The 21,384-nt window shown below is 39.9% G+C and overlaps 2 protein-coding genes across 6 annotated transcripts in view; one reads left to right on the top strand and one right to left on the bottom strand.

Moving 5' to 3' along the window:
* Positions 1 to 21,384, bottom strand: part of CXADR (CXADR Ig-like cell adhesion molecule) — a 122,676-nt gene that overhangs the window by 44,732 nt on the left and 56,560 nt on the right. The gene's annotated exons all lie outside the window — the stretch shown is intronic.
* On the top strand, positions 1,715 to 21,277 carry BTG3 (BTG anti-proliferation factor 3). 5 transcript variants are annotated; one of them, XM_055313834.1, is made up of 5 exons: positions 1,715 to 2,022; positions 5,651 to 5,829; positions 9,691 to 9,828; positions 14,750 to 14,957; positions 20,598 to 21,277. In XM_055313834.1, the coding sequence occupies exons 2-5, from the start codon at positions 5,657 to 5,659 to the stop codon at positions 20,835 to 20,837; spliced, it is 759 nt and encodes a 252-aa protein (XP_055169809.1). In that variant the 5' UTR covers positions 1,715 to 2,022; positions 5,651 to 5,656; the 3' UTR covers positions 20,838 to 21,277. The 5 variants fall into 5 exon arrangements, with proteins under 5 accessions (XP_055169809.1, XP_055169810.1, XP_055169812.1 ...); XM_055313835.1 differs by having other exon boundaries at positions 1,715 to 2,031; XM_055313837.1 differs by lacking the exon at positions 1,715 to 2,022 and adding an exon at positions 2,568 to 3,273.

The raw sequence follows: 21,384 nt of genomic DNA, 5'->3' as shown, positions 1-21,384 counted from the left end.
AAACATCACACGAAACACTAATCTCAAGCTATAGGAATTTCTGAACAAAATCTTTGTAATGTTTGTGGCTACACAGTTATTTTATAAAATTGCAGAGATAAAAGCCTTTATCAGTAAAATAATCTCGATCGAATTGTTAATTTTTTAAATTGTTGTTTATTTATGAGAGATACAGAGATAGGCAGAGACATAGGCAGAAGGAGAAGCAGGGTCCATGCAGGAAGTTGGATGTGGGACTCCATCCCAGGACCCTAGGATCACGCCCTGAGCCAAAGGCAGACAGACGCTCAACCGCTGGGTCACCCAGGCATCTCAGGAGCCACCCAGGCGGCCCCGGATTGTTAGTTTACACTGATGAAAACACCCTCATAATCTCCTAGAATAGTCCCAAGTGGGGATCCCTGGGTGGCGCAGCGGTTTGGCGCCTGGCTTTGGCCCAGGGCGCGATCCTGGAGACCCGGGATCGAATCCCACGTCGGGCTCCCGGTGCATGGAGCCTGCTTCTCCCTCTGCCTGTGTCTCTGCCTCTCTCTCTCTCTCTCTGTGTGTGACTATCATAAATTAAAAAAAAAAAAAATAGTCCCAGGTGTAAATATCAATATCCTCATTAAATCAACCAATAAGTAGACATAGGTCGAACAGTATAATTTTTTTTAATAAATAAAACTTACTGTACTGGTTTTAGAATTGCCTATTTATCAATGCTAAAAAAAAATCGCTTTGCATTGTGAAATCGAAATAGGCTATAATCACCAGTATCAGTAATAAAAATGCTGTAATCTAAAAATTAAAATAGTCATTGGACAGGGCTGAAAACATGTTCCTAGGCCCAGAGGGCAGTGAAGAATCTAGACAATCTACAACTTGAACAATCAGCGCTTGAGCGATTCACATGTTTTAGCTGGGAACGGTGAAAACCGGCTCTCTTTCAGTAATAATTTCTAAAAGAAATAGCTTGTACTTTTCTGGTCTGATGCATTAAAAGTGCTTTCGCAAAACTAATACCATGGTGCCAATTCAATGTAAAAGATCGGAGAGATTCTCCTTTTTCCCACAGTGTTAAAATGCACCTTTTCCACATGGGTATTTGCGCAGAGACTAAGTAAGCTTTGTACCTGGGAAGCCCTGGAGTAGAAATATCTCCGTAATCGGAAGCCTGAACTCTCAGGGGTTCATTCATTCGGCCAACATCCCCGGAGCCCCCCTCTGTGCAACAAACACTGCGGCTCTGAGGGAGCTTCCCGCCTGGCCAGGCAACAGCCCAGCTAGGAGCTTAAACAAACAACCTGAAACACCACAGAGCAGCTACCCAGTGGACGCGCCTGAAATTACCCCAAGGACGAGGGCCAGCCCATAAACGCAGTGTCCCCCGCGGCACGGGTGGCCACCCCACCTCTCAAGGGCTGGGGCAGAGCTGGGGCTAGAACTCGCGGCCGGAGGCGGGCAGGGGGCAGGGGGCAGGGGGCAGGGGGCAGGGGGCAGGGGGCACCAAGGTACGCGAGGGGGAAGCGGGGACCCGAGCGCGACCCCGACGGCGCGCCGAGGCGCTGCGGGCCCAGCCGTCGGGCCGGGGGGGGGGGGGGGGGGGGGTCTGGGCGCCGCGCGGTCCGGGTCCCAGGGGCGGGCTCCCGGGCAAGCCCCGCCCCCGGCTCCTCCCCCCGCCCCCCAGGGCGCGCGAGCCGGTCCCGCGCGGCGCCAACCCTTTCCCGGGTCACCGCCCCTCCTCTCTTCCGGGCCGCGAGCCCCCCGCGCGTCGCCTCAGGGCTGCGCTCGCGCGCGCGCGCGCGCGCTCCTCTGTCGCGCTCACTCGCGCGCGCACCTTCCCGCGCGCACCTTCCCGCCCGCCCTCAGCGCGCGCTCGGTCGCCCGACGACGCGGGAGCCACAAGCTCCGGACTAGGCTCGCCGCGCTCGCTGCCGCCAAGCGCCGGCCCGCGGCGGCGGCGCCCTCGGTTCCCTGGCCGGAGACTGTCGGGACCGCCAAATCTGCGGCCCCAGGGCGGCGGCGGCGGCGGCGGCGGCGGCGGCGGCGGTGAGGAGGCCGGGCCGGGGCGGGGGGCGGACGTGGTGGAACTGAGGGCACCGGGGGGAGGGGGCCCGGCGCCGCGGAGGCCACGTCGAAGGCTCGCGGCCAGCGGCGCGCGGGGGAAGGGGGAGGAGTGTGGGCTCGAACCGGGCTGCCTCGGCCCCGGCTCGGCGCGGACGAAGGACTGTGGACCGAGCGGGGCGCCCGAGGGGGTCTCCGCGGGACCCTCGGCGGGATGGGGACGGAGGAGACGCCGCCTCGAGGCTCCTGCCACGTTTCCACCGCGCCCTCGCCTCCGCTGGGGGTGGGCGACAGCCCTGCGCCTGCCCACCCCCCTCGGGGCGTCCCCTGGGGCCGCGGGCCCGGCTTGCTGCCCGGGGGGGGGGGGGTCGCGCCGAGGGGAGCCCCGTCCTGGAACCCGGGGCCGCCCGGAGACGCAGCGGCCCGGCGGGCGGGAGGGAGGGAGGGAGGGAGGACGGACGCGCCCTGCGAGGGAGGCTGTTCGGGGGAGGAGGGGACCGGGGCTCCGCGGCCCTTCCCCCTTGACTCGGGGAAAACCGCGATTGCAGAAGTTGGACGCGCTCGCAGGCCGTTCTTTGCAGAGTGGGTGGAGCCGAGTGGCGCCTACTCACCTAGCGCCGTCCACCCCCGAGCGTGAGCGTGAGCGAGAGCGAGAGCGAGAGCGAGAGCAGCAGCTTTGGAGGGCGCGAGCCGGCCGGGCCCCGGCCCCCGGCCCCCGGCCCCCGGCCCCCGGCCCCGTGGGAAACCCCGTCTCCTCAGCGCGCGCAGCCCGCTCGGTAACGCCGCGGAGGCTGGCCCGGGGTCCTCACCCCCACCGCCGGGATCCCCGCTTCCTCAATCAACCTCGGGAACGTCTATCAGGGAGGGAGACTTGGTTTCTAGAAACGGCGGCGATTGAGCCTTTCGTTGCGACACGGGGAAGAAGTACAAAGTTACGAACTCCTGGAACGCCGGGCTTGGTTTCCCTTTGGGTTTTACGCCCGCCGCCGCGAGCCGAGGAGCCCGCGGAACAAAGTAGAACTTGAGGAGCCGCCGCCGCGGTGACTCCGTCCCGGGGTGACGTCACCGTGCGATATTTAAAACGGGAGCTGTTCGCTCCGAGTGTGGGCGGAGGAGCTGCGGCTACTTGAAGACGCCCGAGGGCTCCCTGGCCCAGCTCGCTTCGGTTTCTTTCTCCGACTTTATAACTCCCTCGTTCACCCTTTGGTACTCCCAGGATTCTAACTGGTGGGAGTGGGTTAATTTTTATGCTATTCCACGCATCATTGCTTCAGGCTGAAGAAAAAATAAAAAAAAGTGATTCCATATGACTCATCCTGTGTTCCAAAGCAATAGCAACCACTGAGTGGTTCTTTGCTTCCTTTTATTTTTTTGATACGAAACAACAAGACAAAAAGGAAAACAAAACCCTAACCTCAGATATGGAGAGCACAGTAGACGAATTTAATGAATGAGAATGATCTCGTTAAGAATTCAGAACTTTCCTTTCGTGGGGTTCCTTGTTTTCTTTGATGAGATGGAAGCTAATGTAGTTCCATCAGCAAGCAACTTTCTTCTCAAACCGTATATTAAATTGCAGTGGGTTTTATTTTCCATTATAACATGGTGGGATATAAATACAGCTTTGTAAAGTGGAAATGGCCTGACTTTTTTTTTAGGAGGGTGCCTCATAGCATTTGTGGAAGGCTGGGGTTGTATGTGCCTCCACGACTTTTATGTGCAACTCAGTTCCCCTTGTCTGGTACTTGGCCAAAGAAGGTGGATTTGGCATTCTAGGGTTCCAGAGGGGGAAGGTTTAGGTGTCTACCCATCCAAGATCGGGGTGGGTAGGACTACCTGCACACCTCTCAGATAACTAGTATTTCACAGTGAGATCCCTCGTTTGAATTTCCGCAAGGAGTAAAGAATCATATTAATGAGGAGAGATGTCCAGAGGTTTGAGAAAACAAATGTGTGAGAACCCAAACTTATCAGCTAGGTTTTTGGTTTTTATATTAAATACAGCAGAGGCTGTATATCTTTAATAATTGGCTCTGGAAGGGATGATACTGCTTAGTAAATGCAGCATATGAAAAACTCCCAAGTTACTTACAGCCGCCAAGTGAATGAGCTCATTGCATAAAGACAGAATAGAATACACATTGAAACAATCCCAGGAGAAGATTTTTGCCTTTATGGATTAATCAATGATAAATCAGATCTGCCATTTAAAGAGAGTCTTTCTTGAGGCAATTCCACAGTGCAGCTAAATCTCTGGCTTTCTTTTAGTTTGATTTTTCTGTGGATGACCCTGAATTTCTGCTCTATTAAATATGTTTTGATAGAACCACTGTTGGGTTATACCTTTCAGGTAAATATATCTCTGTTCCTGAAAAATGCTAAACAAATTCATGCTAAAATTTTTTTCTTTATGTGTAACAGCTTTATTATTCAAATAGGACTCCTGTAGCATACAATTTACACATTTAAAATCTACAGTTCATTAGTTTCAGTATATTCACAGAGTTGTGTAGCCATCACCACAGTTACTTTTAGGACATTTTCATCACCCTTATAGGAAACCCTGTATTCATTTACGCCCTCCTCTTTCTCCCCACCCCCCCCCCATCGTTCCTTCCCTTAGGCCAATAACCTACTTTCTGTCTATATGGATTTGCCTATTCTAGAAAACTCAAATAAATGCAATCATACAATATTTGGTCTTTTGTAACTGGTTTCTTTCCCTTAATACACTGTGTTCATAGTTCATCTTTGTCATAGCCTGTATCAATACATCATTCCTGGGATCCCTGGGTGGCGCAGCGGTTTGGCGCCTGCCTTTGGCCCAGGGCGCGATCCTGGAGTCCCGGGATCGGATCCCACATCGGGCTTCTGGTGCATGGGGCCTGCTTCTCCCTCTGCCTGTGTCTCTGCCTCTCTCTCTCTCTGCGACTATCATAAATAAATACAAATTAAAAAAAAATACATCATTCCTCTTTTTTGTTGCTGAAGAATATTCCATTGCATGTATATACCACATTTCTTTGTCCCATCAGTTGGGACATTTGGGTGCTTCCACTTTTGGACTGTTACGAATGATGCATTGGACACTTGTGTACACATTTTTGTGTAGAAATATATTTTTATTTTTTTTTATGTATAGATGTAAGTGTAGAATTGATTGGTCTTATAGTAACTCTAACTTTTTTTTTAGGTATTATCATTTTTCTATAGTAGCTATATAGTTTTGTGCTTTAAAGTTTAAATTATTACACAGAATTTTAAATTATTGTAGCTAAATATTGACACGTTTAGTAAAAAGTGTATAATATCACTGTAGTGCTTTTCTTTGATACCTGATTTTATTTAGCCAACAGAAGCAATTTGGTGTGCTCTCTTTACTGAACTTCTTCACAAAGCTAAGTGATAAGATTCTTAGACAGTATTGTGATAAAGTCTTCATGGCATAAACTAGTCATTGTTTGTTCCTTTTTCCAGATATGAGGCCATGAAACACAAGATAAAATTGAAAGAAGGAGAGCTATGAAGGACAGACGTTTTGCAGAGCTTTATTTTCCAGTTTTTATGTTTTGTTTTTTTGAGAAAAACTGTTTTATCTTTACAGGGAAAGATGAAGAACGAAATTGCTGCTGTTGTCTTCTTTTTTACACGGCTGGTTCGAAAACATGATAAGTTGAAAAAAGAGGCGGTTGAGCGGTTTGCTGAGAAATTGACTCTTATACTTCAAGAAAAATATAAAAATCACTGGTATCCAGAAAAACCATCAAAAGGACAGGCCTACAGGTAAAAGATTAGATTGAACAGTTGGATTGGACTAAGAGGCTGATAGCTCCTGAAACGAGTACAAGGCCAGAGGCCTAAAAGGTGTTCAGTTCATTTCTTTCACAGTTCAACTGCAAAATACGAAACTTTGGGGTGTCTTTGGTATTTTTTTTCCATACATGTTTTAAGATACAAGTATTTGTTCAAGTCCCACTACCACTGACTACTTGGGTAGTCAGTACTGTCGGGTCATGGGAGTTGGTCTTGAGGTTGTAGTTTGGCTTCTGACTGAACGGATTTCTTATGTATCACAGGTACGTGAGGGTTTTCACAATTCTAGAGGACCCCTAAAATTCACCCATAAATGGGCATGGTAAGAGTTGAGAGAAACGAGTCTCTTTGTTTCTACAAATCAATTACATGTTCTTGGAAAAGTAAAAGTTTTATGGCGAATACAATTAAGATTATTAAATACCTAATACATTGTTGATGCCAAAAATTTCATTTATACTATGCATAATCCTTTTAGTAGAAGCCACTGTGACTTTTATTGATGAAAGCAACTTACTGTGACCCACAACTGGCAGACACTAGCTCTGGGATTTGAACTGACGTCTGACTGGTCCTAAATTCTTTTGGGCTTCTGCACACCACAGTTTGAACACTGCCTTGTCTCTGAGAGGGAAAGTAACTCTCACTTGCAGCTGTCTTTTGTACTCTGGTTTATAAGTTACACTTATGGCTTAAAGTAAAGAAGAACAGGCTTCTGCAAAACATGTTCTGGCATGCTCATTTCCTAGTATTTACGTGATCACTGTGTTGAGAACCTGGGTTCTGCTAAATAAACTCACCTGTCAAACTATGCCCCATTTGTGGAGGTGGCCACAAAAAAATAAAAGTCGAGCAGTTGTGACTACAGAAATTCTTTTATTTATGCATAATGGTGCCCCCAAAGTTTCCTTCTCAGATCAGCACTTCAGTGCTTTGATGTAAAAAGGACTTCTTTCAGTCACTTAGCTTTTACAAGTGTAAGACTATTCAGGGAATCTACAAAGTAATGAAAATGTGATCTGTTTAGTTCTCATTTGCTAAAAGCCAGAGGTGAGCATTTATTTGATTGAAAAAAGAAAAGTATTCTATTGAAAAGTTATTGATGTATTTTCGTCTTCATTTTTATCCAAGGAGGTTTCCTAGTAAATTGGAAGATGTGATGGATTAAAGTAGAAATATGAATGTTTTGTATAAGTCAGACTCAAGTTATTTTTTTATCTTCTCACTTGATTCTCTTTTTTTTTCCTGCACATCGTCATTTCTGATAGTGAACAGCTTTTGTGAGTTAGAGCTGTTGAGGCTTTTTACACTGATATAATTGACATCGGACAAAGGCTTTTGGAAGTGCCAAACTAATTTTTTACTATTACTGAGAAAAGAAGACACTGTCAAGTAAATGCTTAAAGGTCAGACAGTGTACAGTTTCATTTCCATTAATTCTAAAAACTTGAGGAAAAAAATTAGCTAAACAGGATTAAATTGGCATATGATCAAAACTATCATTATTGAGTCATTTTGAAGCTGTCTTTGGAGTAGAAAACTATTAGACTTAATGGTGGGTTGTTACTATTATAAAAATGAACAGAATATAGGATTAGCCAGAGTGAGACTCTTGAATCCATAGAGTAGGTTGGAAGTGTTCTTTTTCTTCTAAAGTGTTTATAAATTAAAATTGTTTCTCCACAATATCTACAAATAAGAGGCTTTTGGAGGGCAATTTGGCAATATTATCAAGATCTGTAGAAATACTCCTACTCTTTGAATAGTAAGTCTCCTAAAAATCTATTCTAGAAGTATAATTAGAAATGCAGATAAATATGTATGAATATGGATGTTTCTTACACTTTATAATTGCAAAAAATTGAAAAGAACTGTCAACATTAAGTAAATGATAGACTATTTTTATGCAACTTTTGAAATCTTGTTTTTGAAGATCGGTTAATGGATAAGAAGTCACAGTATATAGAGTTTGAAAAAACAGCACAAAATATGTAAGATATGCAAATTTTGTTGAAGCAGAGTCTCTAAGCATCTTTATTTACATATATACTTTTTTAAGCTTAGAGCCTACATCACTCTTATTATAGATAACAAAAACACATCCTTCTAAGTTCTATCTCCTTACCTATAACTGCTTTTGATCCTCTGGTAAGTAGGACTTTTGAATCAACCTACACAAGGCTAGAATTTGTAAACATAGACCATCTTAAAGAAAGGAACAAATAGCATCTTATATGCTGTAAAATATTTTTTTTACTCTGAATTGCTTACTTGTTAACGGTCATGTTAAGATTAGTATAGACAGAATAGAATAATAATAGCCTTTGGAGTCCAGTTGTCCAGATATGCCCCCTGGATTTACCTCCTTCTAGTTGTAAAGTTGGGAAAGTTATCAACTCTGCCTCCTTTCTTACAATGGGGAAGTGATATCTAACTTACAGGATATTTGTGAAAATAAAAAGCTAGTATACATGAAGCACTTAGGAAACTGTCAAATGTATAGTGAACCTTCAGAAAGAGTTATTAGTACTTAGAAATCTGTATTAGCTATTATGAGAAATTTTTCACTGTTTTAAATGAAAATTGAAGTCAAATAATGAAATAATTTTTTTAAGAACCTAAGCATCGTATTAGGTTCTATTCATTTTTCTATTGATATCATTGTATTTAATGGTATAATTACTATTTGTCAATAAATTTGTGTTTTCCTTATTTGAGAGCTTTGCATCTGAGGAAGAGGTGAAGCGACTTAATCTAAATTCACCCAATAAATAAGTACTAGGAGTAGCACTAAAACCTGGGTTCTCTTGATTGATTTCTTAGTTGTAGGCAGTAAATACTTTTATTGTAGCCACCATTTTTTGTACATAAGCAAAATGCTTACTTTAACATGTATTTTTGCATTCATCCTCGGAGCCATCTTTGAGCATTCCATTGGGTAGATATGTATTTTCTTAGGTTTAAAAAATGGAACAAAGGCTCTGTTGGTTTAGATTTTTTTTTCCAGTTATTTTTGGCTTTTTTAAAAAATGAAAACCCTTTGGTAACAAATACATGAGTAAGCCAATAACACTTTGGATTATATTTTAATCTTAACTGTGATATGAATGGTTCTATGTCTTGGACTGATTGTATATTTATAGAACAATTATAGGTGAGGAAAGGACACCTTTCTTAACACTTGCTATCTGGAATCTATAAGCAAGGAAATGATCAAAACATCACAAGAATTTCAAAATATTTGAAGCATTGGTTAAAAGTCTTGTTGGAGATTTTGTTATATAGTAACTTGGCCTGTTAATACTTCTGCGTTTAGTGCTCTAAGTAATTTTATGCAACGTTAGTGCTCCTTCCTCATTTAATGTACATGTGAGATTGAGTGGTTTCTGTCTGGCTAAAATGACGTAGAGCCAATTCTTATGGTTTCCCTGGGCCTGGACAGATGCCCTCCTCTTCTCACCAGGCTGAGTCGTCTTACTGATGCTGCCTCTTTGCCTTCAGTTCACATTTATTTTCTACTTAGGATAGATATGCACCTGGGTTCCCCACCAGGGTTTGTTTGTTTTAAAATCACATTGGTAGGATCCCTGGGTGGCGCAGCGGTTTGGCGCCTGCCTTTGGCCCAGGGCGCAATCCTGGAGACCCGGGATCGAGACCCGGGAGCCTACTTCTCCCTCTGCCTGTGTCTCTGCCTCTCTATCTCTCTCTCTGTGACTATCATAAATAAATAAAAATCTATAAAAAAAATCACATTGGTAAATACTAATAATATGACAAGGTTTATGATTAAGATTAAATTAAAGCTATTAACATTATTCTACTTCGTTGTAGATGCATTCGTGTCAATAAGTTTCAGAGAGTTGATCCTGATGTTCTGAAAGCCTGTGAGAACAGCTGCATCTTATACAGTGATCTAGGCTTACCAAAGGAACTCACTCTGTGGGTGGATCCATGTGAGGTGTGCTGTCGGTAAGTGTGCTGGCTGAACTGATTACCATGCTGGAACTAATTTTATGAAATTCTCTCAGTTACTGCCTGCTTGTGTGTCTTTATGACCAGAAGCTGGCTGTGTGGGCTTATTTAGTTGTGAATTTTGTCATCTGAAGGTGAAGGACTGGTTACATTCCTTTTTTACAGTTAAAGAAACTTTAAAAAACTTGATTGGGTCGGGTTTTTATAGGGCTCTGCCAAGAAGTTGATTATAGACCAAAAGGCAGAATTTAGATACCTAGGCTCTTGGAGGTCAATTACTGTCTTTCTTTGGTGGTGCACTTGTGTTTCCCTTCTTCAAATTAGGAAAGAAGTTAATCTCAAGTAGTACTGGATAATAATAATGTTCAGTTGGTTTCTGTTTGTCTCTTCTCTTGCCTCCCTCACCCCTCACCCATTATTTTCATAGTTTTGTTTTTATAATGGAGATTATTTTTCATCTCCTAATGAGCAGAATTGTAAAAGGTGAGTGTTAGATGTGATATCTAATTGAATTCCATTCATTCTGAAAAACATACATTGTGGACCAGGCATTCTTAATTCTGGGGTTTTTAAAAAAGTGAAAGTGACATTCTGCTGTTAGATTGTTTGAAGTATAATAAGGGAGAAAAAAGAATGAGCAGATTATAACAGTGTGATTTATGCTGTAATAGAAATACGTACAAAATGCAGTGGTTGGTGGCACAAAGGAGAAAGTTACTGCCTCTACTGGGAATCAGAAAAGACTACCAGGTGGGTGATACTAGAGTTGGGTGGGGAAGGATGCAGCTGACTAGTTGACAAGGTGGCAAATTTCCAGGCAGGAAGAATAGGATGAGTAGATATATGGAATACCTTGCAAGTGATTCCCTACAGTTCCTTTAGGGTATTTCTCTTTGGTTTTAAGTGCATTTCACCTGTTGACTACAGTTGAGATGCTTTTTGATACAATCCTAATAAATTCCAAAGGTGATCATAAACCTTTGACCTGATCTCCAGCAATAAAAGTAGAGGTGGTGATACGCCATGCCACTCTGGACCACCATGGAAGTACTTGGTATAAGCTGTTGGTGTAAGCTGCTTGCTTTGGGAAACTTAAGGTTACTAGATTCTCCAGCACTTCTTCCTCAGAAAAAAGAAGAGCAAGATATCTTAAGTTTTGGTCCAAGAAGGTCAAACATTTTTAGATTCTGGAACCAATTCAGGACTCATCTTAGGCCAAGGTCAGACTTTATAGACTTCGGCCACTGAACCCCTGCTGAAGACCTCAGTATATAAGAAATAGTTATCACAAAGTTACCATATTGAATTGCTTACTTTTTTATTAGGCCTGCACTTAGATTCTGACTGACTCTTCTTTAACACACAGTTTAGTTATGTAGTTTTTCAGCCATAAAAAAGTATAAGCAGTATTTGAAAGGGGCTTTTTCATGTAGTTATAAAGCTACCAAAAAAATATAGAGTCTTACGTGGAGGCAGAAACAAAAAAGCAAAAAAAGAGTTGGCAAAATGTATTATCACCTAGTCAAATAATGAGTATTTAATATGACAATCTTAAATCATTAGGGAAATATTTCTATGTCCAAAAATGCTTAAGTCAGGTAATTTTATAAACATTTTGGACGTAGTTATTCGAAATGGCTTAAACTAAATCTTGGCACCTGAAGATAAAAGCTTTAGTTAAATAGCCATTCTACTTTACTTAGGTGGATACTTCATTATTTATGATGCCAGATAATGAAAAATTTCTGTGCTTTCATCTTATTAATATATGAAAATCTTTGCATTCAGTAGCCTTTTAATAATTTTACATGTGATTAAAATTTTGCCAAAAGTTGGCTATTATGTGATATTTTAATCACCTTCAGAATGTGGGGTTCTCATTCTGTGATAATAGAACTTCATGCTGGTGATTGAGTAGAGGTGATTGCAGTTAAGAGAAGAAATCTCAATATTGATAGTGCTTTTGGACCAAAACTGTAAAGATAAATATTCTGAAAACCAAAATAAAGCTGATCTAGCAGTTCTATAATTGAACAAATATCTGAGAGACATTAATAACTCATTGGTACACTAGAGAGTAAGCTTATAAATAAATTGAAATTGACTAAAAGGGAGCATTCTTCATAGTATAACTGAGTTATTTCATCAGGATAAAATATTGGAAGTGTACAAGAAACCTTATGTAGTTAGGTTATCATTTAGTGAACTATGTGAGAAGATACAGTTTAGGTAACAACAGATCCTTCCTTATAAAGAGAATGCCTGAGAATGGCCCACAGCTTTCTTATTTTTCTTATTTATCCAACATACTCCATACCTTTTTTTTTTTTTTTTTTGGAATCTCTATAATCCTTTTCCTGATACACAGACCATTAAATGCAATTGATTTGTTTCCTTAAAGTTAACTAAATTGGACTTAATGTTTTAGTAGTGTATGGTTGAAAAATGGAAAATGTAAGTTATCCATTACTAATTCTAAAATATTAACCGCACATGCCAATGTTACAGTAATATATAGTGAAGAGCTTTGCTTACTATGAAGAGAACTATCATACCGAAATAGTAGAAATAGTAAAAAGGGAAAGATACAGAACCTAATTGAATTTGCATGTCAAAAATATCTAAGTTAATAAAGCTACCCTTCAGTCATTCGACCCTTCAGTCTGCCCTTGATTTAAGTTTCTGTTTCTACAGAGGCAGGGATTTTTCTCAAATTGCCTGCCTTTCTGTTTTACTAGAATTTTCACTCCATTAATGGGCAAAACCGAAGATAGGCCTAATAAACCCTTTAATATTGCTGACATTATTAACATGTGAATTAACCATTGTATTGAAATTTGTTGAGTCCTTAACCCATGGGTAGACAGGTAAATTCCGTTGCTAAAACTATGCAAAGTAAAGTTGAAATTACAGTACAGGAGTTCTGTGTTAAGAAGGATTTGCCTAAATGCTCAGGCATCTTATACTAGGAAAAAACACTAGCTGAAGACCAACCAGTATCCAGCCAGTTCAGCATTCTTAACTAACAGATAGGAAACTGTGGCCTGGAGACATTAAATAACTTGCCCCTTATCACAGAGCTAGTTAGTGGGAGAGCTGGAACCAGAAACATGTTCAGTGCTCCTTCTACCATCTGTAGCAACTCCTTTTATGAGATAAACTGAAAAGGAATAAAAAAGGGAGTTATGTCCCATATTTAGGTAGTATTTATGGCCCATTCAGCCTGTGTGAGAGTGGAAGTCAGCACAGCTATATAAAGAAGTAGAACTCACCTGTGAGGCTACATGATCTCCATATAACTTTCAAAGAAAGGCTTTATTGCAGTTTGGCCTTTTACTTTATACATATTCTGATTGAGAAATAATTTGAGAGAAGACTTAACTTGAGGGGCACCTGGGTGGCTCAGTGGTTGAGCCTTTGGCTCGGGTCGTGATCCCAGGGTCCTGGGACGAGGTCCCACGTCAGGCTCCTCATAGGGAGCCTGCTTCTCCCCCTGGCTATATCTCTTTCTCTTTGTCTTTCATGAATAAATAAATGAAATCTTAAATTAAAAAAAAGACAAATTAATCGACATATTATTATTAACTGTGTTTTTCTGTCAAGGTTTTTTTTTTTTTTTAGGCTTAAAATCACTTTGTTTTTCTAACTTTAATTACATGTTGTGTAAGAACTGCTTAACAATTAATTCCTTTGTCCTAACACTTACTAGAAATTGTTTCATAGTGTTTATGTTGTACAGTCTATTCAAATAGATTTGTGGGTTTTTCTTAATCTCCAAATGAAAACTGGTTTTATGGGGGCCTGGGTGGTTCAGTTGGTTAAGCTTCCAACTCTTGATTTCAGCCCAGGTCATGATTTCGAGGGCGTGACATCAAGCCCCCGTTGGGCTGTTGGGCTTCTCACTGGGCAGTGGAGCTTTCTTAAGATTATCTCTCTGTGTCTCAGAAAAAAAAACTACTAGTCTTACTATTCATTATGCTATTTTCCCTCATTGCAGAATTTACTTTCCTTTTTTTTGTAGTAGCCAGCAGCTATAGTTAAATATTCTAACAATTATTTTCTATTTCAAGGCTCTAAAAATACTTTGGGAGGATTAAAAGGGTAGTTTTACTTTTTAAAAAGAATTAGGATGAGAAATGAGCAGTTTTCGTAGGAATCTCCATGAGATAAGCAATATAATTCCAGCAAAACCTCTTTATTTTCCTCAACAATTGTTTGTTTTTTTAGTTCCTCAGTTCTTATTTTTGTCAGTGTTGATACAGGCAAACCAGGCCCCTTTTTTATTTAATCATGGTAAAAGTCAATCTCAAAGGAAATACCTAGTTGATTTGTGACTTGAATTACTAATATCTACATTACAGTGGTTAGTTAAAAATACATTAGAAAATTTTAATGTACAGCCAGTTTAATGGTACATACAAAAATATAATCAAAACAGTGAATTTCTCTTCAGTGTTTTAAACAACTATTTGTTGGGTGGCAGTAGGAAAGAAAATTGGGAAAGAGAATGTGGAGTCACTTTTATTTGTAATTGAATAAAGCCAGAGGTAGAAAATCATGGTTTGCCTGTTGTCATGGAGCCTGGGCTAAGACACTGTATGAGGACGCCTGGGTGGCTCAGTGGTTGAGCGTCTGCCTTCGGCCCAGAGCACAATCCTAGAGTCCCAGGATCAAGTCCTGCATTGGGCTCCCTGCATGTGCCTGCTTCTCCCTCTGCCTGTGTCTCTGCCTCTCTGTGTCTCTCATGAATAAATAAAAAGTAAAAATAAAAAAAGATACTGAATATGTAAGGTTAAGTTCTGGGGAGAGCTCCTTCTTTGCTTTAGACCAATGGCATATCCAAGGCTTTGTTTTTATGGACAATTTCTTTTGTTGATGGTACTTCAGGGTTTGTAAGTTTGTTTTTTTTAATCCTTAGGTATGGAGAGAAAAACAATGCATTCATTGTTGCCAGCTTTGAAAATGAGGATGAGAACAAGGATGAAATCTCCAAGAAAGTTACCAGGGCTCTTGATAAGGTTACCTCTGATTATCATTCAGGATCCTCTTCTTCAGATGAAGAAACAAGTAAAGAAGTAGAAGTGAAACCCAGTTCAGTGACTGCGACCCCAAGCCCTGTGTACCAGGTAACCATGGATGTCTCTCTATTAAAGATGATTAGCAGGGCTTGCGAGGTCATTCCAGGGGGTCCTGCTCGTATTGCCCAGGGTTTCTGATTTGAGATACTGAATCCCAGTTCTTATTTTCCACATAAAGGGAAGCTGATCCTCTGAGATATAAGTAGGATAAATACATTTTATTTGGTTGTTTGTTTATGATAAATACATTTTAAAAGGTGTGACAAAAAGTAGAAAAAATTATGGTGATAAAACATTCCTGATATTTCAAAATCCTTACTGTATTACAAAGGAGGTATTCAGTTTTTAGTCTTCAACACTTCTGTTGCATACCATTAGGTTTAACTTTCTTCTCTCCATGATTAAAGAGAAACTTCACTGAATTTTATGTAAGATTTTTCACTCAAGTCAGAACACTATCTCCTTTACTTCAGCAGTTGAAGAGTTATATAGCAACTGTGCATGCACTTAGAAATTCATCCACTTGTTTATACCCCACATACCAAAGAACATTTAATATACTTTTTAAAATTGTCAATATAATACTCTTCAACAAAAAAGATAAATCAAGAAAATTTAAAGACATCTTTTGATTTGAGCTGTTCTGTACATGCACTTTATTCTAATTTTGAGTATATTTAAAATATACCTATTTTTATTAATTTGGCCTTAATTAGACATAAAACATACCAGATTTGTGGTAGGGTTGGATTTGGGCTACAATGAGCAGTTAGACTTTAATGAGAAATCAGGGTTTTGAGTATGAGAAACTAATTTTTTTTTTTTTTTTTTTTTTATTCATGAGAGAGAGAGAGAGGCAGAGACATAGGCAGAAGGAGAAGCAGGCTCCATGCAGGGAGCCTGATGTGGGGCTCGATCCCAGGACTCCAGGATCACACCCTGGGCCAAAGGCAGGCGCTAAACCGCCGAACCACCCAGGTGTCCCAAGAGAAACTAAATCTTTAAATTCATCATACATTTGTATAATGAACATGCTTTCAGTTTAACTTCTCTCTCTCTCTCTCTTTTTTTTTTTACATTTGTTGAATTATCCTTCTAGGAAGATTAGTTCTGAAGATTATCATATTTGTAGGGATATATGGTATATATTGTAAGATAACATGCACTTGCTTTAAACAACTTAAGTGTAAAAAACTATAATGGTGACCAAGTCCTCTCTCACCTCCCCCCAACCAGCAGTGCTGTACTTTTCTATGGAAGTATTCGTTACTAGGATTTTTTTTTTTTCTGTATTTTCCCTGAGAGATTCCCTATATAGATAAGTAAACATAGTATTTGTATTTCAGAGATGATTTTTAAGACTTTTACCGTAAATATTTGGTTTTTTTTCCCCTCTGTATTATATACTCTAAATTACTGTTGTTAAATTGCCTGGAATTAATTCACATGTGGCAATTTTATCTCAGAATTTTATTATTACTCAACAAAGCAAGAAAGTAAGTCTCAAATTGATTGCAAGTAAATTGGCCTTTAATTTTTAGATTATCCTTTTTTTTAAAGATTTTTACTTATTGTTTATTAGTACAAGCAGGGGGAGCTGCAAAGGAGAGGGAGAAACCGACGCCTTGCTGAGCAGGGAGCCAGACATGGGGGTTGATCCCAGAACCCTGAGATCATGACCCAAGCCAAAGTCAAATGTCCAACTGACTGAACCACTCAGGCACCCCTAGATTTTCCTTTTAAATTGTATTTATTTCCCCCCATGTTGAGAAACTGTTAGTATAAAATTATAACAAAAGCATGGAAATTGAAGTATCTTCCGTGGGCCTTTAAAATAAGACATTTTTCCTTGACATTTTATTCACTAACAAAACATTTCATGACAGAGAAGCATGGCAGTTAAAAGCCATTGTGTAGAAAGCTGGTACAAGTGGCCCACTTTAATCTTTTCTTCCTATCCACTTCATCTTGAACCTGGCACTGCTAAAAGGTGTAAATAGGGGGCTTGTCAAAGTAAAGGACACAAAGTTCCTAGCTTGGGGCCTTTGTTCTTTTAGGAGTCTGTCTGGTTTTTTAAAGATCCTTCCAGAGATTACTCTACTAATTAAGAATTGAAGATCATGTCATTTCTCCCCATATTGATCTATAGAGTCAATTCAGGTTCAGTCAAAATCCCAACAAGATTTTTCTAGAAAGTGACATTGATTTAAAATTTATAAAAAGGAGACTCAAGTTAAAGGCCTCCACTTCTATAAAGCCATTATGTCTAATAAGATAATGTGCTAAAGATTTATAGCTACACAAATATATTAATGGAACAAAATAGAGAGCCCAGAAATAGACCTACATATGTACAGTCTTCTTCTTCTTTTTTTTTTTTGTTTTTTTTGTTTTTATTTTTTATTTATTTATTTATTTATGATAGTCACAGAGAGAAAGAGAGAGAGGCAGAGACACAGGCAGAGGGAGAAGCAGGCTCCATGCACCGGGAGCCCGATGTGGGATTCGATCCCGGGTCTCCAGGATCGCGCCCTGGGCCAAAGGCAGGCGCCAAACCTCTGCGCCACCCAGGGATCCCTTCTTTTTTTTTTTTTTTTTATGAAAGTGTCAAAGCAGTTCAATAGGGAAAGTCCTTAAGAACTCATACTAAGGGGATCCCTGGGTGGCGCAGCGGTTTGGCGCCTGTCTTTGGCCCGGGGCGCGATCCTGGAGACCCGGGATCGAGTCCCACGTCGGGCTCCCGGTGCATGGAGCCTGCTTCTCCCTCTGCCTGTGTCTCTGCCTCTCTCTCTCTCTCTCTCTCTGTGACTATCATAAGTAAATAAAAAAAAAAAAAAAAACTCATACTAGGGACACCTGGGTGGCTCAGTGTTGAGTGTCTGCCTTTGGCTCAGGTCATGATCCCGGGGTTGTGGAATTGAATCTTGCATTGGGCTCCCCATGGGGAGCCTGCTTCTCCGTCTGTCTATGTCTCTGTGTCTCTCATGGATAAGTAAATAAAATCTTTTTTAAAAAAAAAGGAACTGGCACATTGGATACTCTATATAAGAAAAAAACAAATGAACCTAACTGCTACCTGGCAGCATACACAAAAAATTTAATTTGAGATGGGTCTTAGACCTGAACATAAAAGCTAACTCTGACACTTTCGGAAGAAAGTATTCAGAGATATCTTTATTATTTGGGATAAGCAAAGATTTCTTTCAGGGTATACAAAAAACAAAAGAAAAGAACTTGTTAAATTTGACTTCATCAAAATTAAAAATCTTTGCTCATCAAAACAAACCATTAAGAAAATGAATGGGCAAAGCATAGACTGGAACAAAATATTCTCAATACATACATCAAAGGACTTGGTTTCCAGAATATACTTTATAAATCATTCCTATAAATCAGTAATAAAAGACAAACAACCCAATTAAAAATAGTGGGCAGAAGATGTGATTAAACACCGTGCAAAATAAGTTATATAAATGTCCAGTAAACACACATGAAAAGGTGCTTAACCTTATTTGTCATCTGGGAAATGCAAATTAAAACCACAGTGAAACACAATTTCTTCCAGAATGGCTAAAATTAAAGTCTGACTGCTGGCAAGGATGTGAAGTAGCTAGATTCATAAACTGTTGGTGGGAGTGTGAAATGGCACAACCGCTTTGGAAAACTATTGGCGCTTACTAAATATGCATCTACCCTATTACCCAACATTAACACTTAAGTATTTAATAAGAGAAATGAAAATATTTACAAAATCATGTGTTAGAATGTTTATAACAGCTTTTTTTCATAGTAGTAAGATGGAAAGCAACTGAAATGTCCACAAACAAGTGAATGGGAGAAAAATTGTGAGGTCTTTACACAGTAGAATAATAGCAGTAAAATAGGAAGAACTAATAATAAATATAATATGGAAGGACCCCAAAAACATTTGATTGAGCAAGTGAATTTTGCCATCCACCAAAGAACACATGCTAGATGATTCTATTTATATGAAGTTCACAAACAGGGAAAACTCAAGTCTGATGATACAAATCAGAACAGTGGTTGCTTATGGGGGTGAGGATTAACTGGAAAGGATAATGTAAGCTCCAGAATTTTGTCTTTTCTGACAGTTTTATCTGTACCCCTAAAGTGGGGCTTGAACTCACAACTTCGAGATGAGTCACATACTCTTCTCCCTGAGCCAGCCAGGCACCCTTTTCTCTCTTGACAGTTTTAAAACATTTTCAGCACCTCAGTATAAAAAGAAATGAAAACATTTCATTTTGCTGTTTGTAATATGAGTCAATTATTAGTTGGAACTCTAAATTCTTCCTTATTTCAGCATTATTTTATTTTTATTTTTTTTATTTTTTTTAGCATTATTTTATATAATTAGGAATTAACATACTAAGGTTATTCGTTGAAGCATTGTTTTATTTTGTGCATTGTTTGTAATAGTAAAACACTGAAAACAGCCTAAATGTTCCATCAATAGGACACTGATGTGTGGCATAGTCATTGCATTACACCTAGAGGTCAGATAATGAAAAAGGACTTTAGGTATGATACGAGTATCTCTGAGATGTGTTTATCAAGTGCAAAAAGTAGTGAAGAAAATTGTATGTGCATGTTTTTCAAAATGTATGTACAGATGTATACCCAAGTATATGCATGAAAATTTAAGGGTATACACCAAAAAAATTAGTGTCAGTTGCCTCTGAGAGGGCAACTGAGTAGCTGTCAATCAGATACAGGGATTTTACATTCATTGTGTATGCTTTTATATATACTGTTTGTATTTTTTAGGCTATGAATGCAATTTTATATAGAATATAAATTTTAAAATACTTATATTAAAAATTGCAGATTAGAAATGAGAGAATTCAGAAACTCACAGTCATAAGGTACAGCATTCTGAGCAGGGGGCTTCAAAACTGCTGATGACTTTGAGTTGTTTTGTGAACTTGATGTCCCATTTGACTTTGGGATAATCTAGTACTGTTGTTCTGAAACACAGACTGGCTGCATTAGAATCACATACATTGTAGTCAGAATACCTGACCTCTGTTTTTACATTTTTGTTATTGGGGGATCCCTGGGTGGCGCAGCGGTTTGGCGCCTGCCTTTTGCCCAGGGCGCGATCCTGGAATCCCGGGATCGAATCCCACGTCAGGCTCCCAGTGCATGGAGCCTGCTTCTCCCTCTGCCTGTGTCTCTGCCTCTCTCTCTCTCTCTCTCTGTGTGACTATCGTAAATAAATAAAAAAAATTTTTTAAAAAAACAAAAAAAAAAACATTTTTGTTATTGGTCAGGGCTAGGATATGAATATTTTGTGTTTTAAAAGCTTTCTAGGTGACTCCTTAATAACCATCCAGCTGTGGAAACCACTGGTCTAAAACATGGTGTGTCCTTTCACGCTTCCATTCATTTCTGTTTTAATCTTTTCTTAGAATGCTGTTTTGAGTTCATTCATTCTTTCATTTCATTCAGTCATTTTCATTCAGAAAACAAATCAGTCACCTATTATATATATTAAGTTTTTAACATATTTATATCTGACCATAGGATGTCACTTAGACCTCCTCTTAAGAGTATGGGTGAGTGATTTGGTTCGTCTTTAAAGAGTAACCTGGACTTCTGCATTGTTTTTACATAATGTGACTAATTTTTCCTTTGAATTAAGTTACTGTTTTCTCTTTCATGCAGATTTCAGAATTAATATTCCCGCCTCTTCCAATGTGGCACCCTTTGCCCAGAAAAAAGCCAGGAATGTACCGAGGGAATGGTCATCAGAATCACTACCCTCCTCCTATTCCATTTGGTTATCCAAATCAGGGAAGAAAGAATAAACCATATCGCCCAATTCCAGTAACATGGGTACCTCCTCCTGGAATGCATTGTGACCGGAATCACTGGATTAATCCTCACATGTTAGCACCTCACTAGCTGCTTTTTGATTCTGTTGGTATCAGTGTTGAGAGAAGGTAGACTAAGGCCTGACCACATTAAAAGTTAAAAGTTCATACTCATACTAGTAAAGTTAGATGGGCCAAACCATCAACTTATTTTTATAGAAAAGTTATTGATAATAATCTTTCTTAAAAAATATATATGCACTTTAGATATATTGATATAGTTTGAGAAACTTTATTAAAGTTAGTCAAGTGCCTGAGTTTTTAATATTGGACTTGAGTATTTATATATTGTGCATCAACTTTGTTGGATACGAGAACACTGTAGCAGCAGACGATCTGTTCTAGCACCTTTGAGCATTTACTTTATGGAGAGTATGTAAGTTATTTATACACAAGGAAATCTATTTTATGTCATTGTTTAGAAAAATTGCGTGAAATCATGTAGTTGCAAATAAAAAGTAGTTTGAGGCATGACAATGTGTGCTTCTTTTCTGCATAAAAAAGGGAGAAATAGCAAACGGGATATTTCAGTTTAATGTGCTTAAATATTTAGCAAAGAATAAAAAATGTAAGAATTT

The sequence above is a fragment of the Nyctereutes procyonoides genome, unplaced genomic scaffold (assembly GCF_905146905.1).
Source record: "Nyctereutes procyonoides isolate TBG_1078 unplaced genomic scaffold, NYPRO_anot_genome, whole genome shotgun sequence".
Lineage (NCBI taxonomy): Eukaryota > Metazoa > Chordata > Mammalia > Carnivora > Canidae > Nyctereutes > Nyctereutes procyonoides.
This window is presented reverse-complemented; position numbering and strand designations above follow the sequence as displayed.

What these genes read in the sequence shown, in the direction of transcription:
- BTG3 (XM_055313833.1), top strand. Translation starts at nt 4,331, where the DNA reads ATGACCCTGAATTTCTGCTCTATTAAATATGTTTTGATAGAACCACTG. An exon ending in TGTTGGGTTATACCTTTCAG is followed by an intron (nt 4,397 to 5,650) that starts GTAAATATATCT and finishes TTATCTTTACAG; the next exon opens with GGAAAGATGAAGAACGAAAT. An exon ending in CCATGTGAGGTGTGCTGTCG is followed by an intron (nt 9,829 to 14,749) that starts GTAAGTGTGCTG and finishes TTTAATCCTTAG; the next exon opens with GTATGGAGAGAAAAACAATG.